The 26,772-nt window shown below is 39.6% G+C and overlaps 1 protein-coding gene across 5 annotated transcripts in view; it reads left to right on the top strand.

Annotated features, from left to right (window-relative positions):
• AGTR1 (angiotensin II receptor type 1) overlaps positions 1–10,299 on the top strand; it is a 55,887-nt gene extending 45,588 nt beyond the window's left edge. For 3 of the 5 annotated variants that reach the window (XM_082394444.1, XM_082394442.1, XM_082394443.1), the window contains 2 exons: positions 4,758–4,824; positions 7,094–10,299. In XM_082394444.1, the coding sequence (XP_082250570.1) occupies positions 7,140–8,219 (1,080 nt within the window). In that variant the 5' untranslated portion in view covers positions 4,758–4,824; positions 7,094–7,139 and the 3' untranslated portion in view covers positions 8,220–10,299. The remainder of the gene's footprint in view (positions 1–4,757; positions 4,825–7,093) is intronic. The other 2 variants (XM_082394445.1, XM_082394441.1) reach the window with 1 other exon arrangement.
• The last annotated feature ends 16,473 nt before the right edge of the window (positions 10,300–26,772 follow it).

Raw genomic sequence — 26,772 nt, 5'->3', positions numbered from 1 at the left:
TTAACATAAGAAGAATATTTTCTACTAACACCAGTGTGTCAAAGGAAGATTATTAAGCACCTGATTAGACTTAATCACATATCTTTCATCCCTATCTTTCCTTTCTGAAATAAAAAAAAAATCATACTACAGAAATAGCCAAGAGTTTAGGATAGACAAGAGTGGGAGGAAATACCATAGGAATGAAGAGAGTTGTTTGGGGAGCTTGGGATATTCATCACAACCGACTTGTTTAAACTATAATTTATGATAAATTGGAGCTTCTCGAGTGGAGAGAAATTTAATTGTAGTTTAGTGTTATATTATTAGATATTAAAGTATTGAATAATTTCCAAGAAGCAAAAATTTAGGATTAACATTTTACTTTCCTTGAAATTTATACCCTAACTTGGAAGGAACTTCTGAATTTCCTTTCTCAAAGCTGAGTTCTTTAGGTTCTTGGGCTGTTTTGGACAAAGCAAAGGGGAGGACTGGTTGAGGATGACAGAATATTTAACCACCATCACCACAGTCGGTTACATATGGTATGAGCAGAAATAAGAAAGTAGCTTGCACTGTTTTCATTTCTTGTGAGGGCAGGCCATGGTGGATGATATTGACTTAGGAAGAGGGCCAGACACCACTACTTACCACTTAGACATACCACACTTGCATTCATTAAGTTTGAAGAGATTGAATCTTAAGTATGTAATTAGTATGGCATTAATAATTTTAATAAAATACCTTTTGTATTAAGAGAAAGATTCATCTGGGAATTGCAGAGGCAAACAAAATCAACAGAAGTATTTAACATAGAGAAGTTAGGCTGGGATTGCTGACCAAAAGCACTGCATTCTCCTGTGGATCTGACTTGAGAGTAATTCTGGTCACTTGCCTTATGATGCAGGCTCTTTGCCACGCTCCCTTCTTCATGGCTGCCAGGATTATCAGCCTGGAGGAGAGTGTCACCCAGAAAGGCCTGGATGCTTCATCAAAGGGCAGGATGGGGCAGGGAGAGCAAGAAGAGGGACAAGACTATATTTCAAAGCTTATTGGATCCAAGCAACTTAACTATTATCACCAAATAATGTGTAGGGCAACTTCCAGTCAAGATGAAGATAATGGATTAAGCAATCATGGATATTACCTTTTTTCTCTAAATACATAAAATATCACATTACAGCTCTGAATAAGAATTGAGACCACAGGGGCCAGAGAAGAACCAACACCAGATACACAGCTGAGATAAAGTTCTAATGACTTTACCAGAATGGAAGTAAAGACCATTAAGCTCATGTACTGAAGGCAATGGAAACTGGGTTTCCTGGTTAAAGCCAGGACTGGAAAATTACTGCCCATTGTGACCAAAGACTAAGATAACTTCTGTAGACCAGCAGAAATTTGAGAATGGGTAGAGGGCCTAATCTGCAGTATCTGCAAAGTAAGGGGTTGGAAACTAGGCTGAGAATTGGCATTAAAAGCTTTTCCAGATCAAGTGAGTGTTTTATGCCCAAGCAGAAATTTTACCACCACTGCCATCCACTCAGGCCTCCTAAAGAAGTTAATTCCCACTAGAGATTAACTCGCAAAGATTATGAAACCTAAGATGAAGGCAAATGCCAAGAAAGAGCGTCTATAGATGAAGCAAATAGAATTTATACCTGAAGAACTACAAATAGTAAAGCAATTGGATAGGGGCTCTTCACATACAGATGTTCAAAATGGTTAAGGAGATAAGGGTAGAAATAGACCCCATAAAATAAGAACAGAAGGTTAAGAAATAAGAACAAGTGGATTTGAAAAAGAAACAAGTAGAAACCCTAAAAATTTGAATGCCAACTTCTATGAGTCAATGAATTCACAAATGGATACTAACAGTTGTTCCCTGTAGAATGCCTCATTCATTACTGGGGGAAAAACACACAGGAGCAGAAACAGTTGCTTTCTAATGTCTGAATTATAAGATAGGAGCAATAAAGAGAATGCCTTTTGAACAGGATGGTGTATTGAGCTGTCCAGCACTACAGGCAAATAACAAACACTGGCCTACTCTTTTTGATATCTAAGAAAGATACTTTGGGGCACAGTGGTTAAGACTCCATGCTCCCAATGCAGGGGGCCTGGGTTCGATCCCTGGGCAGGGAACTAGATCCCACGTGCATGCCGCAACTGAGAGTTCACATGCCACAACTAAGGAGCCCCGGAGCACAACTAAGGAGCCCGCCTGCTGCAACTAAGACCCGGTGCAACCAAATAAATAAATATTTTAAAAAATAAATAAAAGGAGATAATAAAATTAAATAGAAATTTTTAAAAAAGAAAGATACTTAGATAGATTATCCTAAAATATAATTATCTGGTCGTTTAGTTCTCTCTTTATTATCATAGGAAACTTCGGGGTATTTTTTTTTTCTTCAGATTGCAAACTCATTAAAAAAGGAGCTTGTAATGAACAATTTAATTAGATTGGTTTTGGCTTGCCTAAAAGCTTAAGGAGGTATTAATATTCTAATCAAAAGTCTTGGGGAAATATTCTTAGAATTAAAAAAAAAAGAAAAAAGAAAATCTTCTTTCTTAGGTTCGTTTTTAAGAACCAGGGAAGCTGTCAAGAAATGAAAGGTAACTCCTACTAAAGCAAGCAGTAGATAAATGTGGTGTGGCCACCATGAACCAACCTTGTGTTCGTAGCAGACTGAAAGTTCCCACCTGACTCAGGGCAAATTTATTCATCTGCTTAAGATAATTTTTTACTCATACTTTGAAAGAAAAACAGCTTGGTATTTTTAGCCTTTTAATGGCAAGAGAAAGAGCTTACCAATGGTAAACCTTTTTTTTAAATCTCTCATGCTTTTTTGATCCATGGCTGAGTCAGCACTTGCCTTGCATTCAAAAAAATAATAGTAAAGATTCAAATAAAACACATTTATTAAACACTTACTATTTGAAAGATAGGCCCAGTGCTTTCAAGTTATTGCATTTAATTACTACAATAATTAAGTGCAGTAAGAATCATTGCTCCCATTTCTTACAGATGAGGAAACTGAGGCTTATGTTCAGAGAAAAACTGGGTGACTTATCCAGAGCCACACAGATTTGTAAGTGGTAAAGGAAGATTCCATTACAAGCATTTTGACTCCAAATTCCATCTTCTTTACCCCAAGAGGAAATGATGTTGTGGAATTCATGTAAACCACAGAGCCTGAGTAAAAGCTATGGTGAGACCCAGAAATAGAGAGAGGTGGATCCTCCTGTGTTTTTAATCAGTATCCTACCTGCCTATAACCCTACTGGAAGAAGAAGCAGGATGAAACAGGATAGTAGCTGCTTTCTGGGACTCAAAAGTTTGGTGTCCTGGGAGATCACATCTCTCTCTCCTTCAGCTGCTCACCAAAATAGCACACTTCGAAGCTTCAAAGAGAAAAACAGCCTACTCTTCACCACTTATTTGTCATCAATCTAAGGTGACTCCAATCATAAGAGTTCCATTTTCTCTCTTTCTCAAGAACCAAGTTTCTCTAGGGAAGCCTATAAGTGGCAACAGTGCAGACTAAGAGAACAATATTTCTTACCTACCAGTGTGGCCTGTGTCACCCTCCCATCCAGTACACATTCAGACCCCACACCCCTGCCTGGGAGGTTGTACACTATCTGTAAATTTACAAGAGCAGTTTCCCATAGATGAAGCTGCAGACATTTATAAGGAGGGAAAAGTTCAAGCGATAACGAAATCTCTATTCCACCTTAGCTGGCCAGATGGTTGCCTTTAACTTCTAACCACTCTGTTTCCCATACATCCTCCAAAGTCCAACTGCCATCTCTGGGAAATGTGCCTGATTAACTCCTGGACATTCCCACCATCAAGCTGGGTCAGTGAAAAATACAGAACTTTCCACATGCCTCTGGTATGGTATAGTATTCAACACACTGGAGATAATTTTGGCTTTACAGCTCCTGTTCCCCCAGCTAGACTCAAATCATCCAAAGCAGGAGAAGGACTGTGGCTTTATTCACTTTGCGCCCCTGACCCCAGCACATAGTAGGTGTTTAGTGAATATGGGACGAATGGATGACTGCCTGCTGAATGCACTATTTGCATTTCTGCTTTCTTGTACTTGCTCCTGCTATTTTCACCCCCTGAAATTCCTCTCCCCGACGCCTTACTAGATAGGAGGTTTTGGTCATTACTTATATAAACATTTATATAAAATGTCCTTCCAGTTAGTATATTCAATGCTATGCCCAGAGTTTCTCAAATAATATACTCATTAAAATAATACATACCTCATTCAAACTTCCAGGGATGTTTCCCTAGTTGTTCAGAGCAACCTTTTACATTTTAAATATCAGTCAATATGAATCGATGGAAACTTAAGAAAAGGCTGACCTCAGAATGTGAAGGAACTGGAGTCCAAAACCATGTTTATAAATGGGTCCTTTCAAATGCAAATTTTTCCACTGAAATTCTTTTATAAATGATGGTTATAGTTCCAGCCTAGTCAATAAAGTTCTACCCCCTCTAGACAAAAAATGGGACCAGTAAGAGTTGTGTGCCCTCAAAGTGAGGTCAAGAGAGGAAAGAGAGTTTCCTCTCTACTCTTGTGCACCCAAGCTCAGGGCACCCAAGGAATCCGAATGAATCCAGTTTATTCCTTCCTAACGTTTAGTGCTCTTATACCCAAACTGAAACAAATATTTAACTCTGCCCTATTTTCAGTTCAACCCAGGCCACTTTTAATCTTTGAGATTCTTTAACCTTGACATTTCCAATTTTTTCCTAGGCAAAATCCAACTTATCACAACTAGATGTCAGAAGGAGAGCAAATAAGTAAATGAATCCACTTTAAGGTATAAATGACTGCTAGCTCATAAGCTTTTTAAGAAGCATTTAATTTTTAATAGAGAATATTTGTTTACCTAAATGAATTTCTACTTTTAAATTGGAATAATTTCAGTAATTATGACTTTTTTAAAAACTGAAAAAATCAGGAAAGTGTAGAGAAATCCTTCTGGGTGAGGAAGAAGTAGGTCAAACCTTCCTGAGAGCCTAGCCCTAGTTTCTACTAAGTTATTCCTTATTTTTATCTTCTTCTGTTTTGTAAACTACAGATTTCTAGAAGTGCCAAGGGTTTTTTTTGTCAGTTTGGTTTGGTTTGGTTTAGGATTAGATTTGGGTTTGGGTTTTGGCTTGTTATCCAAGGTGAAGCCCAGGTTGACACTGAGTATTTTCTGTCAGATTCTTTGGGAGCAGAATGTAAATTGATTTCATTGGCCCCTAGAAATTAGTCTCAATACTCTCTACTTGTAGCTTTCAGTTATATAATATTCACTCATTCATTTGTCCACTTGCTCTCTTAACTTATCAGTCATTTATCATCTGCTTCCAGGAAGATGCCAGGGCCTATACTAATGAACAAGATGCTTCAAAACAGGCCTTACCCTCAAGCCACGGACAGACCAGTGGAGAAGACAGATATGTCAACATACCATTATAATATATAGGTCAAAACCTACATCGAGAGTGCCAGAGCAGCACAAAAAATGGAACAGCCAATTGCCCAGACAAGTCAGAAAGGCTCCACAGAGGCTGTGACATTTGCCTGCGGGTGGATGCTGATGCCCCCATGAATGAATGAAAAGAGAAAAAAGGGATTTAGATTATATAGTCTTGAGTACAGAAGGAGAAGATAACGAGGGCATAGAGCCAAAAACTTGGGTAGGGAGAATAACTGCCTCCTTGGGGGAGGCAAAGAGGCCACTTAAGAACCTCTCTTTCCCAGTGTTACCTCTTAAAATCTGGCTACTTGAGACTCGTCCTTTTCATAGCACCACTTTGCACCAAGATGGACACCACCTTAAGTGCACGAGTTCATCCAGCGCTCCTGGATGCCAAGCACAGCTATCCTGGGCAGACTATTAATGTCTTATTCCTGTTCCTCTTCTTACCCAGGATGATTTGCTACAAGTGGAATGCACACGCATGCTCATCTAGGGACCCACTCCTGGTGGAGCAATAGGGTCTTTACCCAACACCACTGCCCTGCCTGGCCAGCCTCGCGTGTGCCTAGGGCTGGCCTTCACCTCAGAGCCTGCCTGTGCCACACGCTGCCACGTTATCCTCACAGCATCTTCAGCTTCCCTTCCAAGGGCTTTTTGATAGACTCTTGTCTAGGGCAGAATATGATGCTTTTCTAAATCACATAAATGAATGGCTTGACTGTTGATTGTGTAAAATATTGGAGCAAATATTTGCAAAAGTCTCTATGGAGCTCATTCCTGAGCATCTGATTCTTCCTAAAATCCTAAAGAACCGCTGCTATCTTGAGCCCCCCCCAAAACACATGTTTTATTGATAATCCTGACCTAATCTATTTATTTGACATCCTTGTTAGACAAATGGTTAACCTCAGAGTTAACTCCAGAAATGACTTGTGGGCACAAAAGTTAGGAGATTCAGGCCCTTTTGCTAGACTGGGGTGGAAGTTAAAGAATAAGTGGTAACTGCCTGTAGTGACCTGGAAAACCATGGGAAGAATGCTGTTCCCCAAAGCCTTGAGCCCTCCCTTTTATCCCCTCTTAAATCAATTCCTGAGAACCTAGAGGCAGCTATTCAGACCACTTAAGGGAGGATGCTAATAATTTTTATACCTAAGATTGTGATATGAAAGAAATGGTTCAAAGAATAAGATACGGATGTGTCACATTTCTGAGGTTAAAGACAAATTAATTAGCCTCAGGAAAAACTCAAGTCTTTCTGAATAACTAATTTAATTCAGTAGTATTTTCTGAGATTTAGATTATGTTTTTCTAATCAATTTGGAAGCTAGGATTTACTCCTAGAAAAAAGGCAAAGGACATAGATGAGTATTCACATAGGACCCCACGTCTACTTGTCTGAAGGATCTTTATCATTTCCTAGAAAAGCAATATGTTCTAAAACTTAATTTAAATGTGCAGTCTTAGGTTTTATCAGTTCACAGCTTTTCTCCAGAAAATATGATCTAATTTTTTTCCTAAAAACTAAAGTTGAGTTACTGTATTAATGATTGAGAAATAAACTATTCGTTTATAACTGGAAGTTAAAAATTTTTTACCTTTTCATTTTTATTTTTTCTAGGTGCATTTGGCATAGTGTCTGAGACCAACTAACCCAGGAGATCAAAATGATCCTCAACTCTTCCACCGAAGATGGTATTAAAAGAATCCAAGAGGACTGTCCCAAAGCTGGAAGGCACAATTACATATTTGTCATGATTCCCACTTTATACAGTATTATCTTTGTGGTGGGAATATTTGGAAACAGCTTGGTGGTGATTGTCATTTACTTTTACATGAAACTGAAGACTGTGGCCAGTGTTTTTCTTTTGAATTTAGCACTGGCTGACTTATGCTTTTTACTGACTTTGCCACTATGGGCTGTCTACACTGCTATGGAATACCACTGGCCCTTCGGCAATTACCTATGTAAGATCGCTTCAGCCAGCGTCAGCTTCAACCTCTATGCCAGTGTGTTTCTACTCACATGTCTAAGCATTGATCGCTACCTGGCTATTGTGCACCCAATGAAGTCCCGCCTTCGGCGCACAATGCTTGTGGCCAAAGTCACCTGCATCATTATTTGGCTGCTGGCTGGCTTGGCCAGTTTGCCAACTATAATCCACCGCAATGTATTTTTCATTGAGAATATCAATATCACAGTTTGTGCTTTCCATTACGAATCCCAAAATTCAACCCTCCCCGTAGGGCTGGGCCTAACCAAGAATATACTGGGTTTCTTGTTTCCTTTTCTAATTATTCTTACAAGTTATACTCTTATTTGGAAGACCCTAAAGAAGGCTTATGAAATTCAGAAGAACAAACCAAGAAAAGACGATATTTTCAAGATAATTATGGCAATTGTGCTTTTCTTTTTCTTTTCCTGGGTTCCCCACCAAATATTCACTTTTCTGGATGTATTGATTCAGTTGGGCATCATACATGACTGTAAAATTTCAGATATTGTCGACACCGCCATGCCCATCACTATTTGCTTAGCTTATTTTAACAATTGCCTGAATCCTCTCTTTTATGGCTTTCTGGGGAAAAAATTTAAAAAACATTTTCTCCAGCTTCTGAAATACATTCCCCCAAGGGCCAAATCCCACTCAACCCTGTCAACAAAAATGAGCACGCTTTCCTACCGCCCCTCAGAAAATGGAAGCTCATCTACCAAGAAGCCTGTCCCATGTATTGAGGTTGAGTGACACACTTGAAACCTGTCTGTGAAGTCATCTTGTTGAAGAAGGAGCAAGAGAAACATTCCTGTACAACACTTCACTACCAAATGAGTGTGAGCTACTTTTCAGAATTAAAGAAGAAAATGGATTATGTGTACTGAACTGACTTTTCTAAAGCTCTGAACAAAAGCTTTCCTCTCCCTTTGCAACTAAACAAAGCAAAGGCACATTTTGCATCAGATAGATGACGTCCACTCAAAGAGTGATGTCAGAAACTGGACGAGTGTGTTGATTTGGAAAATTTTACTGGTAGAAACGCCATCTCCCCAGTCTGCTCTTGTTCCATTATTTTTGATTTCCACATAAAGGTACTTAGAATATATTAAAACTTGAGAGGAGCAACAGGAGATCAGAGCTCAAGACTGCTCTGCCCAACTTCCAAAGGGCAGCAAAGGTTTTGTGCCTATTTACCTATTAGCAACTGTGGCCCAGTTGTACCTGCTACTACACATTTTATACAAAGACTTGCTAAGCAGTAGTTGTCAGGTTGCAGAAGTTTATGTGAAATTCAGCCAGTGTCTTATAGATTCACACTGCCAAAACATGCCTGCTAAATGGCTTATTTGTATAATGATGTTACTAAAGTCACGTATAAAAATTAAACTACTTGTAAAGGTGTTATTCTGGTCCCAGGTAGTAGTGTCTTCCTAGTCATATTAGTTTTATTTCGTATCTGAGAAGTATATATATTTTGTGGTAAAAAGATTATATATCATAAAATATGCCTTACTATTTTAAAAAGTATATATTCTACCTATATATGTATATCTCTAAACTGTTGTTATTTTATTAAAATCTGGCAAAGTTATATTCACATTAAAATAATGTTATTGCAATGTATTTAATCTTCATTACTTAAAATAGATGCTGATTTATTTTTAAAACAACTGTGAATAAGTATAAACATATTTCTATTTAAATTTTGATACAACTGATAGTTTAATACTGTTGGTTTTAGATTTTATATCCTGCCATGAAAAGATAAAGAACACACTTTATTCCACTGTACAACATGGAGTAAATACACCATTTTGAATTTTCCAAAGTTTTTTATGCAACAAAGAAAAAACTCATTCCTTTTAATACTAAAATAATATATTATTTTACACAGAATTTTTTAATAATAGGATTTTTCTATTCACATACATGATTATTGTAAGAAATATAGGAAAGCAGTAAAAAAAAAAAGTCATATTTAGTTCTCCTGCTCAAAAATTACCATTTTTAACATTTAGGTGCAATGTTCTACTTTTCTTTTATTCATTATACACACGTACATGTATAAATCATGATATTGGAGTCATAAAGTATACAGTATTTTGTATACAAATTTTTCACTTAATGTCATAGCATAGTAGTTTGCTACACCACTAAATGTTTTTCTAAACATTTTAATAATTGTATAACATTACAAAATACAGACACATCATGATACAGTTAGCTAGTATTCAAATTGGAACATTTAGCTTTTTTCTGATTTTTCAGTATCATAAATTGCGTTGTACCTGAACATTCAAGTACATGAATCTGATAAATCCCTCATGATACACTCCTAGAAGTGGTACAACTGAGTATACAGATATGAATGTTTTTAATATTCTTAATACGTATTGCCAAATATTTTCCAGAAAACATAACAATTTACAGTACTACCAACTATGTATGACATCTCACCACAGCCTCAGCAGCGTGGAATATATACTAGATTTAAGCAGAAAAGGAAAATTTACTGCAAGAATTCAGGGGCCACATGCAAGAGCAAGGATGCAACTGCACTGAAGAAAGTGCTGTTGTGTTCCTGCTCCCCTTGGAGTATCCTAGAGGCCTCTGCTGCTTTGCTCCAAACAGAGCAGGCAGAGGTACTCATCTGACTCCAGAAACAGTGGCCAAGGATTGGCTGATGTATAAAGGAGCTGATGGGAGGCGTGGCTGGGGGGGAGCATTCAGAGAGGCCTCGGTAGGCTGGACAGAATCTCCACAAAGCAGCCTATTATCGTTCACATTCCCAAGGATAGAGTTATTCTGTGAATAAATGTGGTTACATGTGCTTCATTTTCCTTTTATATTATTTTTAATTTCACTGATATAAAATGCCAGCCACTAACTCCAAACGTCCTTTACTATTTTCACAATCACCTCCAAAAAATAAATTCTAGCTTGTCTCAAATTATAGTGTAGACTTACCCTATTTGAAATCCCTCTGAGTCAGCTGTATAACAATTCATTTTTTATTCAATAATCATCTTAAGCCAAGTGATTACAAGTACTTCAAACTTGCTGAAACACTTAATAAGTTATAGCTGATAAGATTTCTGGTAGACAATTGTACTTAGATACCCTCTATCTCATGTATTTATTAACTGGTGTGAATAACAAGCTCCAAGCCTTGTTTTCATTTTAATTTCATCAAATTATACTGTGATTTTTCCCCATCCCATCTTGTGAAATAGATACTGATAACTTCATGATTAATCTTGCTTTATCAGTGAGACCAACTTAATACTGAAGTTGAGACTCTACTTACCAAAATGTTAGGATGGTATGCCATGATTTATTCTTCATGAACGTATTTAGAGGTTAAGTGGATTCCTTATTTTTTGGAATATTTTTAAAATTAATCAGAAAGGAATATTTACCATGAGGATCTATGTGCCCAACAGAACTCAAGGTCTATATATATATATATATATATTTTTTTTTTTTTTTTTACATTCCAATCCTTGTTTCCCCCATGAAAGATTCATCTTTTCAGTCAATAATTCATTAATTCATGGATTCAATAAATTTTGTATTGCTTACCTATTCTGTGCTGGAGGACTAGAGTTATATAACATACAGCTTAAAATGCACAGTAAACTTTTCAACCAGCTGCTGTGGGGAGTATGAAAGCAAGCCAAGTGAGAAGTAGCTTGACTGCCAATCCAAGGAAAAGCTCACAAAGGTTTGACGCCACAGTTTCTCAGTTTTATAACTCTGTATACCAGGCCAATTTTTTTCCAACAATACATGCCAACCTGGAGGACCAAAGATGGGAAAGTAGATTCAGACAGGTCACAAAAGTGAGGTGAAGTGAGTGGAGAAAAGGAGTCCCAGGGAATTTTGAATACTGGTATGAAGGATGATTTCCCTGAGAGCAGTGAAGAAAATAAATCAGGAGCAGATGAGATACAGAAGACTGAGGAGTGGTAGAACCCTGGGGACAGCGACACACTGCCTCAAATGTCAGGGTGCAAACCCCCAGGAGAGCTGCATACAGATGTTTAGTCCCCCCGGGCCATGTTGGATCCACTAGACCCAGACCAACCAGAGGAAGAAAGAACCTAAATATGAGGAAGGGAAGCAAGTAATAAACAGTAGACAATGGTATGTGGCAAAACTCAGCAATTTTTATATATTTCAGGTTGCGTTTTGGGAAAGCAAAAGTCCTCTGAAGAACTATCCATACTGGAGGTTTTGATGAGACTGAAGAATAAATGTAAAGGGAGTAAGGAAATGGAAGAGGTAGAATATTGGAGCTAATGATCATAGAGTCAGACTTTCACAATTTAAAACTTTGAATCAGTTAAAATATGACATCTGCAACTACAGCCACTCTTATCTGATGGCTATGTGTAGTGGACACCTGTGGAACTATCTGCACAGTGTCCCCTTGTTCCTTATCATGGGGATTTCCCAACTCACCGAAGAACACAACCACCTTAGAATGAGCAATTTTCTTACCTAACCCTATCCCCAGGCCACAGTTAATCAATCCAGGCTTGAACTGAACCATTCACAGCTTTTTTCCTAAGGATTTTTTAAGCATATACTGATGAAGAGTTGGCCCAACTCCAGTGCTGGAAGTTGTTGGGAGAGAAGTTGTGAGATGTAAGCTTGGAATCTATTAGCAACCATGTCTTCACTCTGGATAAATCTAGCCTGTACTGCGAGTGAAGTTAACAGAAAGGCAAGAAAGTCCAGGGGATACCTGAGTCCTTGATTCTATCTGCGTCCAATGCCCAGCTGTGTCCCTGCCCACCTTATACTTGGAACCAGTATCCATGTCTCTAATCAGGGGACAGAATATAATGATCTGTAGCTGAGATCTGCATGTGTTCCTTCCTGCTTGACCAATAAGAATTTCCTTTCTGTAGTGGTCAACACATCACCCATTGACCATCCAGCAAGAATAATACCAGTCTAGGTCCCAAAATATCTTTATCTTAATAAGGGATCATGTGGACCATCCTTTTTTCACATGTCTCCTTATCAAAAGGTGAGGACCAGGACATCTAGGATTGTGTGTGTTAGAGCGGAAGAGGTGTGCTGATAGAAAAGGACCCATATTTAGATGAGACTAAGGGTACTACAGTACCTACTATTGTAAATTATTATAAACTGAGATCTTCCCCTGAGGTGGCACACTGGTAAAACACTCTTCTGTTGCCCAGGAAATTATGATAAGTATTATCTGAACTATTAAATATAAGTAAAGAGAGGTAATGAGCACCCTGCACCCCGTGAGAGTTCAAATACATGGTCCACATGCTGTCTGGACCCTCCCCTCTTTCCAGGACCTGGATGTTCTCTAGATCTCACAGAATTTGCGAACACTGCATCCTACCCTGCCCAAATACAACAGAAAAGGCCTTCATTCAACAAGTCCATCCACCTTACTTGAGAAATGAGATAACTGAATTTTCACAATCAGAAAGAGTCAGAATTGGATTATTGTCTTTTTTTTTTCCAAAAGACAATAGCTTAGAATGAGAGAATTTAGCTTTATTAATATTTAATTCTGTCACTCATATACAAAGAAACTTTGTATAATAACCTCTAAGAGCTTAAATACCCTGAGGTTTGCCCTTCAAACAGCATGATAGGAAAATATTTATCTACGTGCACAAGAGATGTAAATTTGATAAATAAATGATGTTAATTTTGAAACTATTAAAAACCAGTTTGCTATTATGATTACTTTGCTTCAAATATCAAAATGATGATGAGCCATAGATGTCCTGGGGCCCATTTCTCGATTCGTTTCATGTATTACAAAGGTTTTTTTGAAAAACTATACAAGATGAGAAATAGGAATCCTGGCTGAACATCCCAATGAGTTGGACTATATCTCACAGAACCTCTTTTCCTAGCCTGATAAAGTTCTGCTATGCCATATTGGCACACAGAGTTGCTAAATGATAACTTGCAGAAAATAAGATGCACCTCAATTTCAATCTCTGGAGATATACAACAACAACAAAAAGAGAGAGAGAGAAAGGATCCCCAAGCATATAATCTGATGTCCTTACAAATAAGTAACTGTTATTTTCATTCATTCATGTAGTAAATGGATAGCAGGAAAAAAAACCTTTTCACTGATTATCACCTTTATAGTTGTTCCTTGAGTACCCATATCTGTTCCACCTTCCTCCAGAAATAGCCCCCTATTTCCATTTTGGTGCCCTCTCTGTCCCACGTTTAGTGTAGAGTCTGGATAGGGCTCTACCCCTATTCCAAACACATGCAACGAGGGATGTGAGGAGACCTAAGCAAATCAGCCCACATATTCCCCTGACTGCAATGGAATGGGCACATAACCTAAAAGGATCCAATCAAGGTGAATTTCCTAATTTTGCCAGGAGCCACCAGACAAAATGCTTATTCTTTCTCATCATACAGAACTTAAGTAAATGTGAGGAGTAAATGCAGCATTTGGTCACTCCAAAGGGAGAGGCAGAAATTTCCTGGAGTTTTCACAGAAAGCATAGAGTAAAGTCAACATATGAAACTAAAATAATGAAAGGGTAGACCAAGAATTGGAGAGGAACCAAGCCTTTATGATATCATTCAAGAATTGACTTTCTGTGCCAGACTTTTTTTTCTTAAGCTGGCTGAGCATGAGTTTCCTGTCAAAATTATCCACTAAAATCCAATCTTCAGCAAAATCATTAGAGCCACCATTTATCAAATTCTTAATATAGGACAGAGTTCTCTGCTTATATGCATTATATTATGTAATCCTCACAACAACCAATCTTATCAGTTCTATTATTATCCAATGAGACAAAATGAGGCTTAGAGATGCTGCATAATTGGTCCAAGGCAACGTGACTGACAAATGCTAGAGCTGAAATCTGAACCCAGACGTTTTGAATCCAGAATCTGTGCTCTTACTTACTAAACTATGTTGCCCCCTTCCAAAAAACAGCATCACAAAATGTGAATCAGGGTCTTCCCTGGTGGCGCAGTGGTTAAGAATCTGCCTGCCAACAAGGGGACACAGGTTCGAGCCCTGGTCCAGGAAGATCCCACATGCCATGGAGCAACTAAGCCCATGCGCCACAACTACTGAGCCTGTGCTCTAGATCCTGCGAGCCATGACTACTGAGCCTGCGCACCACAACTACTGAAGCCCACGCACCTAGAGCCTGTGCTCCGCAGCAAAAAAAGCCACCACAATGAGAAGCCCTCACAATGCAATGAAGAGTAGCCCTGGCTCACCACAACTAGAGAAAGCCCACACACAGCAACGAAGACCCAATGCAGCCAAAAATAAAATAAATAAATTTTAAAAAAAGAGAGAGAGAACCCCATTTTTAAAAAAATATACAAATCATGTAGGTACCTTCCAAAATATTGCCCAAGTCTATTTATTCAAAATCAACATGAGTATTATTTTGGATGAGCTTATATTGGGTCTAGCAAATAAACAGGCTATGACTGCTAACTATCACAGTAATTAGTTCAGTGCTCTGGTCCTTTCTGCAGCCAAGAATTTAGACAGTATTTACTAAATGGGAGAGGGAAAGAAATTCCTAAATTAATTTTTCATGTCAAATTTTCTTCTTACAACCTAACGGAATGATGTTCTTTTGAGAAAACATTGTGGAGAAACTATATTACATTCTGAGAGATTTCCTTTTAAGTTATACAGTTCAGATTTGGCAATAAATTTAGTTGAAGAATATACCTAGAATAATGAAAACAAAAGAGTGATTTATCTCAACTGTGTCCAGAGACCAAAAGAATAAAGGCAATAAGATCACAGCCATGAGTCCTGAGGCAAGTTCTAGCAGCATCACTGAAAATCACCTCAAAATGGATACTATTTGAAACAGTGAGAGCTACGAAGAGCGTTGCAACAGATCAGGCAAAACATGCTCACTGCTTCACCTTTGCTTCAGGGTGCAGAAGAGGTAGAAAGGAGTGGTTACACAGGAAACACTTAAAAACAAGGTGATTCAGCCAGGGGCTGAGAGGATGACCATGACATGATGGAAATTCCAACAACCAATGTGAATCAGAAAGTAGTAATGGAGGAGATCGATAGAGATGGTGGAGTAGGAGGACGTGGAACTCATCTCCCCCCATGAACACATCAAAAATACATCTACGTATGGAACAATTCTCACTGAAAACTAAATAGAAACTAGCAGAAAGACTCCTGTACAGCCAAGGCTATGAGAAAGATCCACAAGGAATTGGGCAGGAAGGGAAGAGAAACAATCAGGTCAGGACCTGTGCCCCTGAGAGGGGACTCAGAGAAAAAAAGGGAAATTATCAATACATGGGCAAAGACGCACCCTGGGGAGTAAGCAGTTTGAGCCACAGACTGGGCACCCCAGTTCTGGGGTCCTACACAGGGACACGAGCCCCCTTGGCTGGTTTAAGGACCGCTGAGACTAACAGGAGGGCTAAGAGAATCCTGGACTCCACTTACGCGGAGTGCACACACACTGGTGTGGCCCCAACGCAGGGCAGAGACAGCAGATAGGAGATCGCGCCAGCGGCTGCCGGCTTTCCCACAACCAACTCAGGGAGCACCCAGCTCAAGCTGAGGGAACGCTCCAGCCCCGCTTACTCAATGTCACAGCATGGCAATGCATCTATGGCTGCCACCACCAGGAAGGAAGCTCAGATGTCGGACACAGAGGCGACTCGGTCCTGGGGCAGCATCTGAGTAGGGCAGTGGTAGCCACTGCTGGTGCTTACTCAAGCAGCACATCGGAAGCAGCCCAGGCCTCTGACAGCTACCAGCCCACCACAGCTCATTCGCTAATACACACCAAGACTCCATGCAGGGCCCCCGGCCCTGCAGTGTGGCTCCACAACAAGGCAGGGGTGTCAGAGGCTGGGGGAGTGATTGGCTATGAGGGACAAAGGGGCTTGGACTCGAGGCTACAATTCAGCAGAGTGAGGTAGACAATTGCTGGCACCAGCACAGGCAGTGTACTGGAGACAGCTTTGACCTCTGTCTGTCACCAACACGAGCTGAGAGCCCACACAGGCTCCCCTTGTTTCAGCACTCCGCCACTCTGGGGCAAGGGTCTCAGTGCTTGGTGAAGGGAAAGCACACACTCAGAGGGAACAAAGCCAGCTAGGGCCCGACCCTCAGGGCTTCTCCTCCAGCAGCTTGGGATCAGACCCCGCTTCTGATAGGGCAGTGATGTCCACTGAGCAGAGGGGAAGCCCCGCCTCGCACCTGGCTCCAGCTCTAGCCCCTCCATCTCCAGTCCCACCTCCTACCAAGATGAAAGCTGGCAGTACACCCTGAGGAAAGACATGTCTTGTGTCCACGTCAAATCCGTCTCTCCCACCAAAGGCACTGGGCTCACACAGTCTGTATAGGGACACTCCCACATAAGGTTACGCCTTCAAGACCACAAGAGGTAAATGTTTCACCTAAATTCATAGAGGCAGAAAAAGTTAAGCAAAATGAAAAGGCAGAAGAACTGGTCTCAATTGAAACAGCAAAAGAAAACTCCTGAAAAAATAAATAATGAAAAAGAAATAAACAACTTACCAGATAAATAATTTAAAGCATTAGTAATAAGAATGATCACTGAATTAGGGATAGCAGTAGATGAACACAGTGAGAATTTTAACAAGGAACTAGAAAATATAAAAAAGACCCAATCAGAAATGAAGAATTCGATAACTGAAATAAAAAACACGCTAGAAGGAGTGAATAGCAGACTAACTGATGTAAAAGAATGAATAAGTGATCTGGAAGATAGAATAATGGAAAATCACTCAATCAGAACAACAAAAAGAAAAACAAATTGTAAAAAATGAAAAGTGTTTAAGAGATCTCTAGAATAACATTAAGCATACCAACATCGATATTACATGGATCCCAGCAGGAGAAAAAAGACAGAAGGGGATCAAAAATGTATTTGATGAAATTAGAGCTGAAAATTTCCCAAACCTGAGAAAGGAAACTGGTATCTGGGAACAGTAAGTACAGAGGGCCCCAAACCAAAGATGAACCGAAACAGATCCACACCAAGACATATAATAATTAAAATGACAAAAGTAAAAGATAAAGAGAGAATTATAAAGGCAGCAAGAGAAAAGCAAACAGTCATATACAAGGGAATCCCCATGAGGCTATCAATTTATTTCTCTGCAGAAATTTTGCAGGCCAGAAGAGAGTGGCATGATATATTCAAGGTGTTGAAAGGGAAAACCTGCAACCTAAGATACTCTACCTAGCAAGATAATCATTTAGAAGAGATAAAGAACATCTCAGACAAGCAAAAACCAAAAGAGTTCATAAATATTAAACCTACCCTAAAATAAATTTTAAAGAGTCTGCTCTAAGTGGAAAAGAAGTAAGAGTCTATAGGAAACAGAAAAGCCCACTAGGAAAGGCAAATATATAGTAAGGGCTGAGGATCAACAATTTAAATAAGCTAATACAAAGATTAAAAGAAAAAAATTATATAAAAGCAACTACAACTATGATAAACAGTTGAGGGATAAACATGAAGATATAAAATATGATATCAAAAATGCAAAATGGGGGGGAAAGGAGTTTTAAAATGTAGACCTTTTAGAATATGTTTGAACTTAAATGATTACCAGTTTAAAACAAATAGATATAGGTCAACATATATGAACCCCATGGTAACCACAATTCAAAAACCTACAATAGATAAACAAAAACAAGAAAAAAATAAATAACACAAGCATACTACTAAAGAAAAACATGAAATCACAAGGGAGGAAACAAAAACAAGAAGAAATGAACAGAGAAGGTTACAAAAACAACTGGAAAACAAGTAATAAAACGGCAATAAGTCATACCTATCAATTATTATTTTAAACGTCAATGCATTAATGCGCCAGTCAAAAGACATAGGGTGGCTGATCAGATAAAAAAACAAAACCCATCTATATGCTGCTTACAAGAGACTCACTTCAGAGCTAAAGACACACACACAGGGCAGACCTTCAAGACGGCGGAGGAGTAAGACGTGGAGATCACCTTCCACCACAAATACAAATATATCAAAAGTACATCTACATGTGGAACAACGCCTACAGAACACCTACTGAACGCTGGCAAAAGACCTCAGACGTCCCAAAAGGCAAAAAACTCCCCACGTACCTGGGTAGGGCAAAAGAGAAAAGAAAACACAGAGACAAAAGAATTGGGACGGGACCTGCACCCGTGGGAGGGAGCCGTGAAGGAGGAAAGGTTTCCACACGCTAGGAAGGCCCTTCGTGGGCGGAGACTGCGGGTGGCAGAGGGGGGAAGCTTCGGAGCCACGGAGGAGAGCGCAGCCACAGGGGTGCGGAGGGCAAAGCGGAGAGACTCCCGCACAGAGGCTCGGCACCGAACAGCACTCACCAGCCCGAGAGGCTTGTCTGCTCAGCCGCAGGGGCAGGCGGGGGCTGGGAGCTGAGGCTCGGGCTTCGGAGGTCGGATCCCAGGGAGAGGACTGGGGTTGGCGGCGTGAACACAGCCTGAAGGGGGCTAGTGCGCCACAGGTATCTGGGAGGGAGTCCAGGAAAATGTGTGGAATGGCCTAAGAGGCAAGAGACCATTGTTTCAGGGTGAGTGAGGAGAGGGGATTCAGAGCACCGCCTAAATGAGCTCCACAGACAGGCGCGAGACACGGCTATCAGTGCAGACCCCAGAGACGGGCACGAGACGCTAAGGCTGCTGCTGCCGCCACCAGGAAGCCTGTGTGCGAGCACAGGTCACTCTCCACACCGCCCCTCCCGGGAGCCTGTGCAGCCCGCCACTGCCAGGGTCCCGAGATCCAGGGACAACTTCCCCAGGAGAACACACGGCGCGCCTCAGGCTGCTGCAACGTCACGCTGGGCTCTGCCGCCGCAGGCTCTCCCCGCATCCATACCCCTCCCTCCCCCCGGCCTGAGTGAGCCAGAGCCCCCTAATCAGCCACTCCTTTAACCTCGTCATGTCTGGGCGAACAACAGATGCCAGAGGGCGACCTACATGCAGAGGCGGGTCCAAATCCAAAGCTGAACCCCAGGAGCTGTGCTAACACTGAAGAGAAAGGGAAATTTCCCCGTGCAGCTTCAGGAGCAGCCGATTAAATCCCCACAATCAACTTGATATATCCTGCCTCTGTGGAACACTTAAGTAGACAACGAATGATCCCAAAATTGAGGCACTGGACTTTGGGAGCAACTGTAGATTGGGGTTTGCTGTATGTGGCTACCAGTTTCTGATTTTTATGTTTATTTTAGTTTAGTTTTTTTTTTTTTAAACTTACTGGAGTATAATTGCTTTACAATGGTGTGTTAGTTTCTGCTTTAAAACAAAGTGAGTCAGTTATACATACACATATATCCCCAGATCTCCTCCCTCTTGCATCTCCCTCCAACCCTCCCATCCCACCCCTCTAGGTGGTCACTGAGCTGATCTCCCTGTGCTATGCGAATGCTTCCCACTAGCTATCTATTTTACATTTGGTAGTGTATATATGTCCACGCCACTCTCTCACTTCGTCCCAGCTTACACTTTCCCCTCCACATGTCCTAAAGTCCATTCTCTACGTCTGCGTCTTTATACCTGTCCTGCCCCTAGGTTCTTCAGAACCATTATTTATTTATTTAGATTCCATATATATGTGTGTTTATGTGTTCACATACAGTATTTGTTTTTCTCTAACTTACTTCACTCTGTATGACAGACTCTAGGTCCATCCACCTCACTACAAATAACTCAATTTCGTTTCTTTAACGGCTGAGTAATGTTCCATTGTATATATGTGCCACATCTTTTTTATCCATTCATCTGTAGATGGACACTTAGGTTGCTTCCATGACCTGGCTATTGTAAACAGTGCTGCAATGAACATTGGGGTACATGACTCTTTTTGAATTATGGTTTTCTCAGGGTATATGCCCAGTACTGGGATTGCTGGGTCGTATGGTACTTCTATTTTTAGTTTTTTGAGGAACCTCCATACTGTTCTCCATAGTGGCTGTTTCAATTTACATTCCCATCAACACTGCAAGAGGGTTCCCTTTTCGCCACACCCTCTCCAGTATTTATTGTTTGTAGATTTTTTGATGATGGCCATTCTAACTGCTGTGAGGTGATACCTCATTGTAGTTTTGATTTGCATTTCTCTAATGATTAGTGATGTTGAGCATCCTTTCATGTGTTTGTTGGCAATCTGTATATCTTCTTTGGAGAAATGTCTGTTTAGCTCTTCTGCCCATTTTTGGATTGGGTTGTTTGTTTTTTTCATATTGAGCTGCATGAGCTGCTTGTAAATTTTGGAGATTAATCCTTTGTCAGTTGCTTCATTTGCAAATATTTTCTCCCATTCTGAGGGTTGTCTTTTCATCTTGTTTATGGTTTCCTTTGCTGTGCAAAAGCCTTTAAGTTTCATTAGGTCCCATTTGTTTCTTTATGTTTATCTTTCCATTTCTCTAGGAGGTGGGTCAAAAAGGACCTTGCTGTGATTTATGTCATAGAGTGTTCTGCCTATGTTTCCTCTAAGAGTTTTATAGTATCTGGCCTTATATTTAGGTCTTTAATCCATTCTGAGTTTATTTTTGTGTATGGTGTTAGGGAGTGTTCTAATTTCATTCTTTTCCATGTAGCTGTTCAGTTTTCCCAGCACCACTTATTGAAGAGGCTGTCTTTTCTCCACTGTATATTCTTGCCTCCTTTATCAAAAATAAGGTGACCATATGTGCATGGGTTTATCTCTGGGCTTTCTATCCTGTTCCATTGATCTATATTTCTGTTTTTGTGTCCATACCATACTGTCTTGATTACTGTAGTTTTGTAGTATAGACTGAAGTCAGGGAGCCTGATTCTTCCAGCTCCATTTTCCTTTCTCAAGATTGCTTTGGTTATTCGGGGTCTTTTAAGTCTCCATGCAAATTTTAAGATTTTTTGTTCTAGTTCTGTGAAAAATGCCATTGGTAGCTTAATAGGGATTGCACTGAATCTGTAGATTGATTTGGAGTACTATAGTCATTTTCACAATGTTGATTCTTCCAATCCAAGAACATGGTGTATCTCTCCATCTGTTTGTATCATCTTCAATTTCTTTCATCAGTGTCTTATAGTTTTCAGCATACAGGTCTTTTGTCTCCTTAGGTAGGTTTATTCCTAGGTATTTTATTCTTTTCATTGCAATGGTAAATGGGTGAGTTTCCTTCTTTTCTCTTTCAGATATTTCATCATTAGTTTATAGAAATGCAAGAGATTTCTGTGCATTACTGTTGCATCCTGCTACTTTACCAAATTCATTGATTAGCTCTAGTAGTTTTCTGGTAGCATCTTTAGGATTCTCTATGTATAGTATGATGTTACCTGCAAACAGTGACAGCTTTACTTCTTTTCCGACTTGGATTCCTTTTCTTTTTCTTCTCTGATTGCTGTGGCTAAAACATCCAAAACTATGTTGAATAATAGTGGTGAGAGTGGACAACCTTGTCTTGTTCCTGATCTTAGAGGAAATGCTTTCAGTTTTTCACCATTGAGAATAATGATTGTTATGGGTTTGTCATAACCTTTATTGCCTTTATTATGTTGAGGTAAGTTCGCTCTATGCCTACTTTCAGGACGGTTTTTATCATAAATGGGTGCTGAATTTTGTCAAAAGCTTTTTCTGCATCTATTGAGATGATCATATGGTTTTTCTCCTTCAATTGGTTAATACGGTGTATCACACTGATTGATTTGTGTATATTGAAGAATCCTTGCATCAAGTGGATAAATCCCACCTGATCATGGTGTATGATCCTTTTAATGTGCTGTTGGATTCTGTTTGCTAGTATTTTGTTGAGGATTTTTGCATCTATGTTCATCAGTGATATTGGCCTGTAGTTTTCTTTTTTTGTTACCTATTCGTCCGGTTTTGGTATCAGGGTGATGGTGGCCTCGTAGAATGAGTTTGGGAGTGTTCCTCCCTCTGCTATATTTTGGAAGAGTTTGAGAAGGATAGGTGTTAGCTCTTCTCTAAATGTTTGATAGAATTCGCCTGTGAAGTCATCTTGTCCTGGGCTTTTGTTTGTTGGAAAATTTTTAATCACAGTCTCAATTTCAGTGCCTGTGATTGGTCTGTTTATATTTTCTATTTCTTCCTGGTTCAGTCTTGGAAGGTTGTGCTTTTCTAAGAATTTGTCCATTTCTTCCAGGTCGTCCATTTTATTGGCATATAGTTGCTTGTAGTAATCTCTCATGATCCTTTGTATTTCTGCAGTGTCAGTTGTTACTTCTCCTTTTTCATTTCTAATTTTGTTGATTTGACCCTTCTCCCTTTTTTTCTTGATGAGTCTGGCTAATGGTTTATCAATTTTGTTTATCTTCTCAAAGAACCAGCTTTTAGTTTTATTGATCTTTGCTATTGTTTCCTTTCTTTTTCATTTATTTCTGACCTGATCTTTATGATTTCTTTCCTTCTGCTAATTTTGGGGTTTTCTGTTCTTCTTTCTCTAATTGCTTTAGGTGTAAGTTTAGGTTGTTTCTTTGAGATGTTTCTTGTTTCTTGAGGTAGGATTTTATTGCTATGAAGTTCTCTCTTAGAACTGCTTTTGCTGCATCCCATACGTTTTGGGTCATCGTGTTTTCATTGTCATTTGTTTCTAGGTATTTTTTGATTTCCTCTTTGATTTCTTCAGTGATCGCTTGGTTATTAAGTAGTGTATTGTTTAGCCTCCATGTGTTTGTATTTTTTACAGATTATTTCCTGTAATTGATATCTAGTCTCATAGCATTGTGATCGGAAAAGATACTTGATGTGATTTCAATTTTCTTAAATTTACCAAGTCTTGATTTATGACCCAAGATATATCTATCCTGGAGAATGTTCCATGAGCAGTTGAGAAGAAAGTGTATTCTGTTGTTTTTGGATGGAATGTCCTATAAATATCAATTAAGTCCATCTTCTTTAATGTATCATTTAAAGCTTGTGTTTCCTTATTTATTTTCATTTTGGATGATCTGTCCATTGGTGAAAGTGGGGTGTTAAAGTCCCCTACTATGATTGCATTACTGTCGATTTCCCCTTTTATGGCTGTTAGCACTTGCCTTATGTATTGAGGTGCTCCTATGTTGGGGGCATAAATATTTACAATTGTTATATCTTCTTCTTGGATTGATCCCTTGATCATTATGTAGTGTCCTTCTTTGTCTCTTGTTAATAGTCTTTATTTTAAAGTCTATTTTGTCTGATACGAGAATTGCTACTCCAGGTTTCTTTTGATTTCCATTTGCATGGAATACCTTTTTCCATTCCCTCACTTTCAGTCTGTATGTGTCCCTAGGTCTGAAGTGGTTCTCTTGTAGACAGCATATATATGGGTCTTGTTTTTGTATCCATTCAGCCAGTCTATGTCTTTTGGTGGGAGCATTTAATCCATTTACATTTAAGGTAATTATCAATATGTATGTTCCTATTACCATTTTCTTAATTGTTCTGGGTTTGTTATTGTAGGTCAAAGGAGACCATAAACAAGACGAAAAGATAACCCTCAGAATGGGACAAAATATTTGCAAATGAAGCAACTGGCAAAGGATTAATCTCCAAAATATAGAAGCAGCTCATGCAGCTTAGTATCACAAAAAGAAACAACTGGAAACTGTTAAGACTAAAGACAAAAGGAAAGGTGCATAAATACTGTACTTAGATTGATAAAGTTGTTTCCTGTGGAGGTTAACAATTCTGAAAGTACTCTACATATATACTGAGATTGAGCAAATAAGTAAAGGCAGGACAGGTGGTGGGAGCCAGGTTTCTCCCTGTTGGAGAAGGAGGCTACAGGCTAACAAGAGGGGCAGGCTAGAATGAACCGTGTGGGCTTGGATTAAATTTCATGACATCAGCATGAACTCATGTTTAGATTAATATAGATACAGACTGATAGATACATGAATAACTATAGATATGTGTGTATACATATGTGTACATGTATGTTAATACACATACATATATTTCCTGTCTCTGTGCACTGAAAAGGCTTAGGAGCAATGACACTTCTGTAGCAACAGGCACAGCAAGGGCCCACATGTTGCTTTCTGTACCATTCTCCAATTAAAGAACCAGTGCTATTTGGAGAAATGGCTGATTCTAGGGCTGGGGCAGGGAATATACTAGATGAACCTGGAGTGTTTTGTAGTGCCAGAAAGTAAGGAAACGCTGAAAAATAAACGATGTTGTCATGTCAGAGGGACACAGGAGCCAATCTGAAGAGCTTCCAATGGCCAAAGCTGAAATAATTCAAGCAATAAAATAAATAATATGGTATTGGGTTATAGCCCAAAATATAAAATAAATATTCAAGAATCTGTGCTGATATAAATGAATGATTGAATAAATAAATAAATGGGAGCTCAATATCACAAAAACAAACAACCCAATCCAAAAATGGACAGAAGCCCTAAATAGACATTTTTCCAAAGAAGACATACAGATGGCTAACAAACACATGAAAGGATGCTCAACATCACTAATTATTAGAGAAATGCAAATCAAAACCACAATGAGGACTTCCCTGGTGGCGCAGTGGTTAAGAATCCGCCTGCCAATGCAGGGGACATGGGTTCGAGCCCTGATCCGGGAAGATCCCACATGCCACGGAGAAACTAAGACCGTGTGCCACAGCTACTGAGCCTGCGCTCTAGAACCCACGAGCCACAACTACTGAGCCCATGTGCCACAACTACGGAAGCCCATGCACCTAGAGCCTGTGCTCCGCAACAAGAGAAGCCACTGCAGTGAGAAGCCCGCGCACCACAATGATGAGTAGCCCCCGCTCGCCACAACTAGAGAAAGCCCGCACACAGCAACGAAGACCCAACACAGCCAAAAATAAAAATAAATAAAATAAATTTAAAAAAAAAAAGAACCACAATGAGATATCACCTCACATTTGCCAGAATGACTATCATCAAAAAATCTTTAAATAACAAATGTTGGCGAGGATATGGAGAAAAGGAAACCCTTGTACACTGTTGGTGGGAATGTAAATTGGTGCAGCACTATGGAAAACATTATGCAGGATCCTCAAAAAACTGAAAATAGAACTACCATATGACCCAGCAATTCCACTCCTGGGTATATATCTGGAAAAAATGAAAACTGTAATTCAAAAAGATACATGCATTCCAATGTTCATAACAGCATTATTTACAATAGTCAAGACATGGAAGCAACCTAAGTGTCCATCAATAGTGGAATGGATAAAGAAGATATTGTGTGTGTACATATGTGTGCATATACACACACACGTGCACACACACACACATACAATGGACTATGACTCAGCCACAAAAAAGAATGAAATTCTGCCAATTAAAGCACCATGGATGGACCTAGAGAATATTAACTAAGTTTAGTGAAATGTCAGACAAAAAAAGACAAATACTGTATGATATCACTTATTTGTGGAATCTAAAAAAAATAAAACAAATGAATGTATATAGCAAAAAAGAAACAGACTCACAGAGGGAAAACAAACTAGGGGTTACCTACCAGTGGGAAGAGGGAAGGAGGAGGGGCAATATAGGTGTACGGAATTAAGAGATTCAAACTACTATGTATAAAATAGATAAGCAACAAGGATATATTGTACACTACAGGGAATTACAGCCATTATTTTGTAATAACTTTTTTTTTTTAAGAATTTTATTTATTTATTTCTGGCTGTGTTGGGTCTTCGTTTCCGTGCGAGGGCTTTCTCTAGTTGCGGCAAGTGGGGGCCACTCTTCATCACGGTGCGCAGGCCTCTCATTATCGCGGCCTCTCTTGTTGCGGAGCACAGGCTCCAGATGCGCAGCCTCAGTAATTGTGGCTCACGGGCCTAGTTGCTCCGCGGCATGTGGGATCGTCCCAGACCAGGGCTCGAACCCGTGTCCCCTGCATTGGCAGGCAGATTCTCAACCACTGCGCCACCAGGGAAGCCCTTTGTAATAACTTTTAATGGCATATAATCTACAGAAATACTGAATCACTATGCTGTATATCTGAAACTACTGTAATATTGTAAATCAACTGTACTTCAATAAATAAATAGACAGAACTTGTAAATACCAAAAAAAAAAAAAAAGGTAGTAATGAAGACAGTAGTAATGTAGCATAGGAAAGTTGGGCATAGAGGTAGATCAGTGATTCTCAACTGGGAATGATATGCTCCCCAGGGATATCTGGCAATGTCTGGAGACAGTTTTGAATGTCACAACTTGGGGGAGGAAAGTGCTAGTGCCACCCAGTGGGTAGAGACCAGGGAAGCTGCTAACCATCCTATAATGCACAGGACAGTC

The sequence above is a fragment of the Balaenoptera borealis genome (genome assembly GCF_965194805.1).
Source record: "Balaenoptera borealis genome assembly, chromosome: 5".
Lineage (NCBI taxonomy): Eukaryota > Metazoa > Chordata > Mammalia > Artiodactyla > Balaenopteridae > Balaenoptera > Balaenoptera borealis.
Note: the sequence above shows the minus strand (reverse complement) of the source record. Positions and strands in the feature narration are given on the sequence as shown.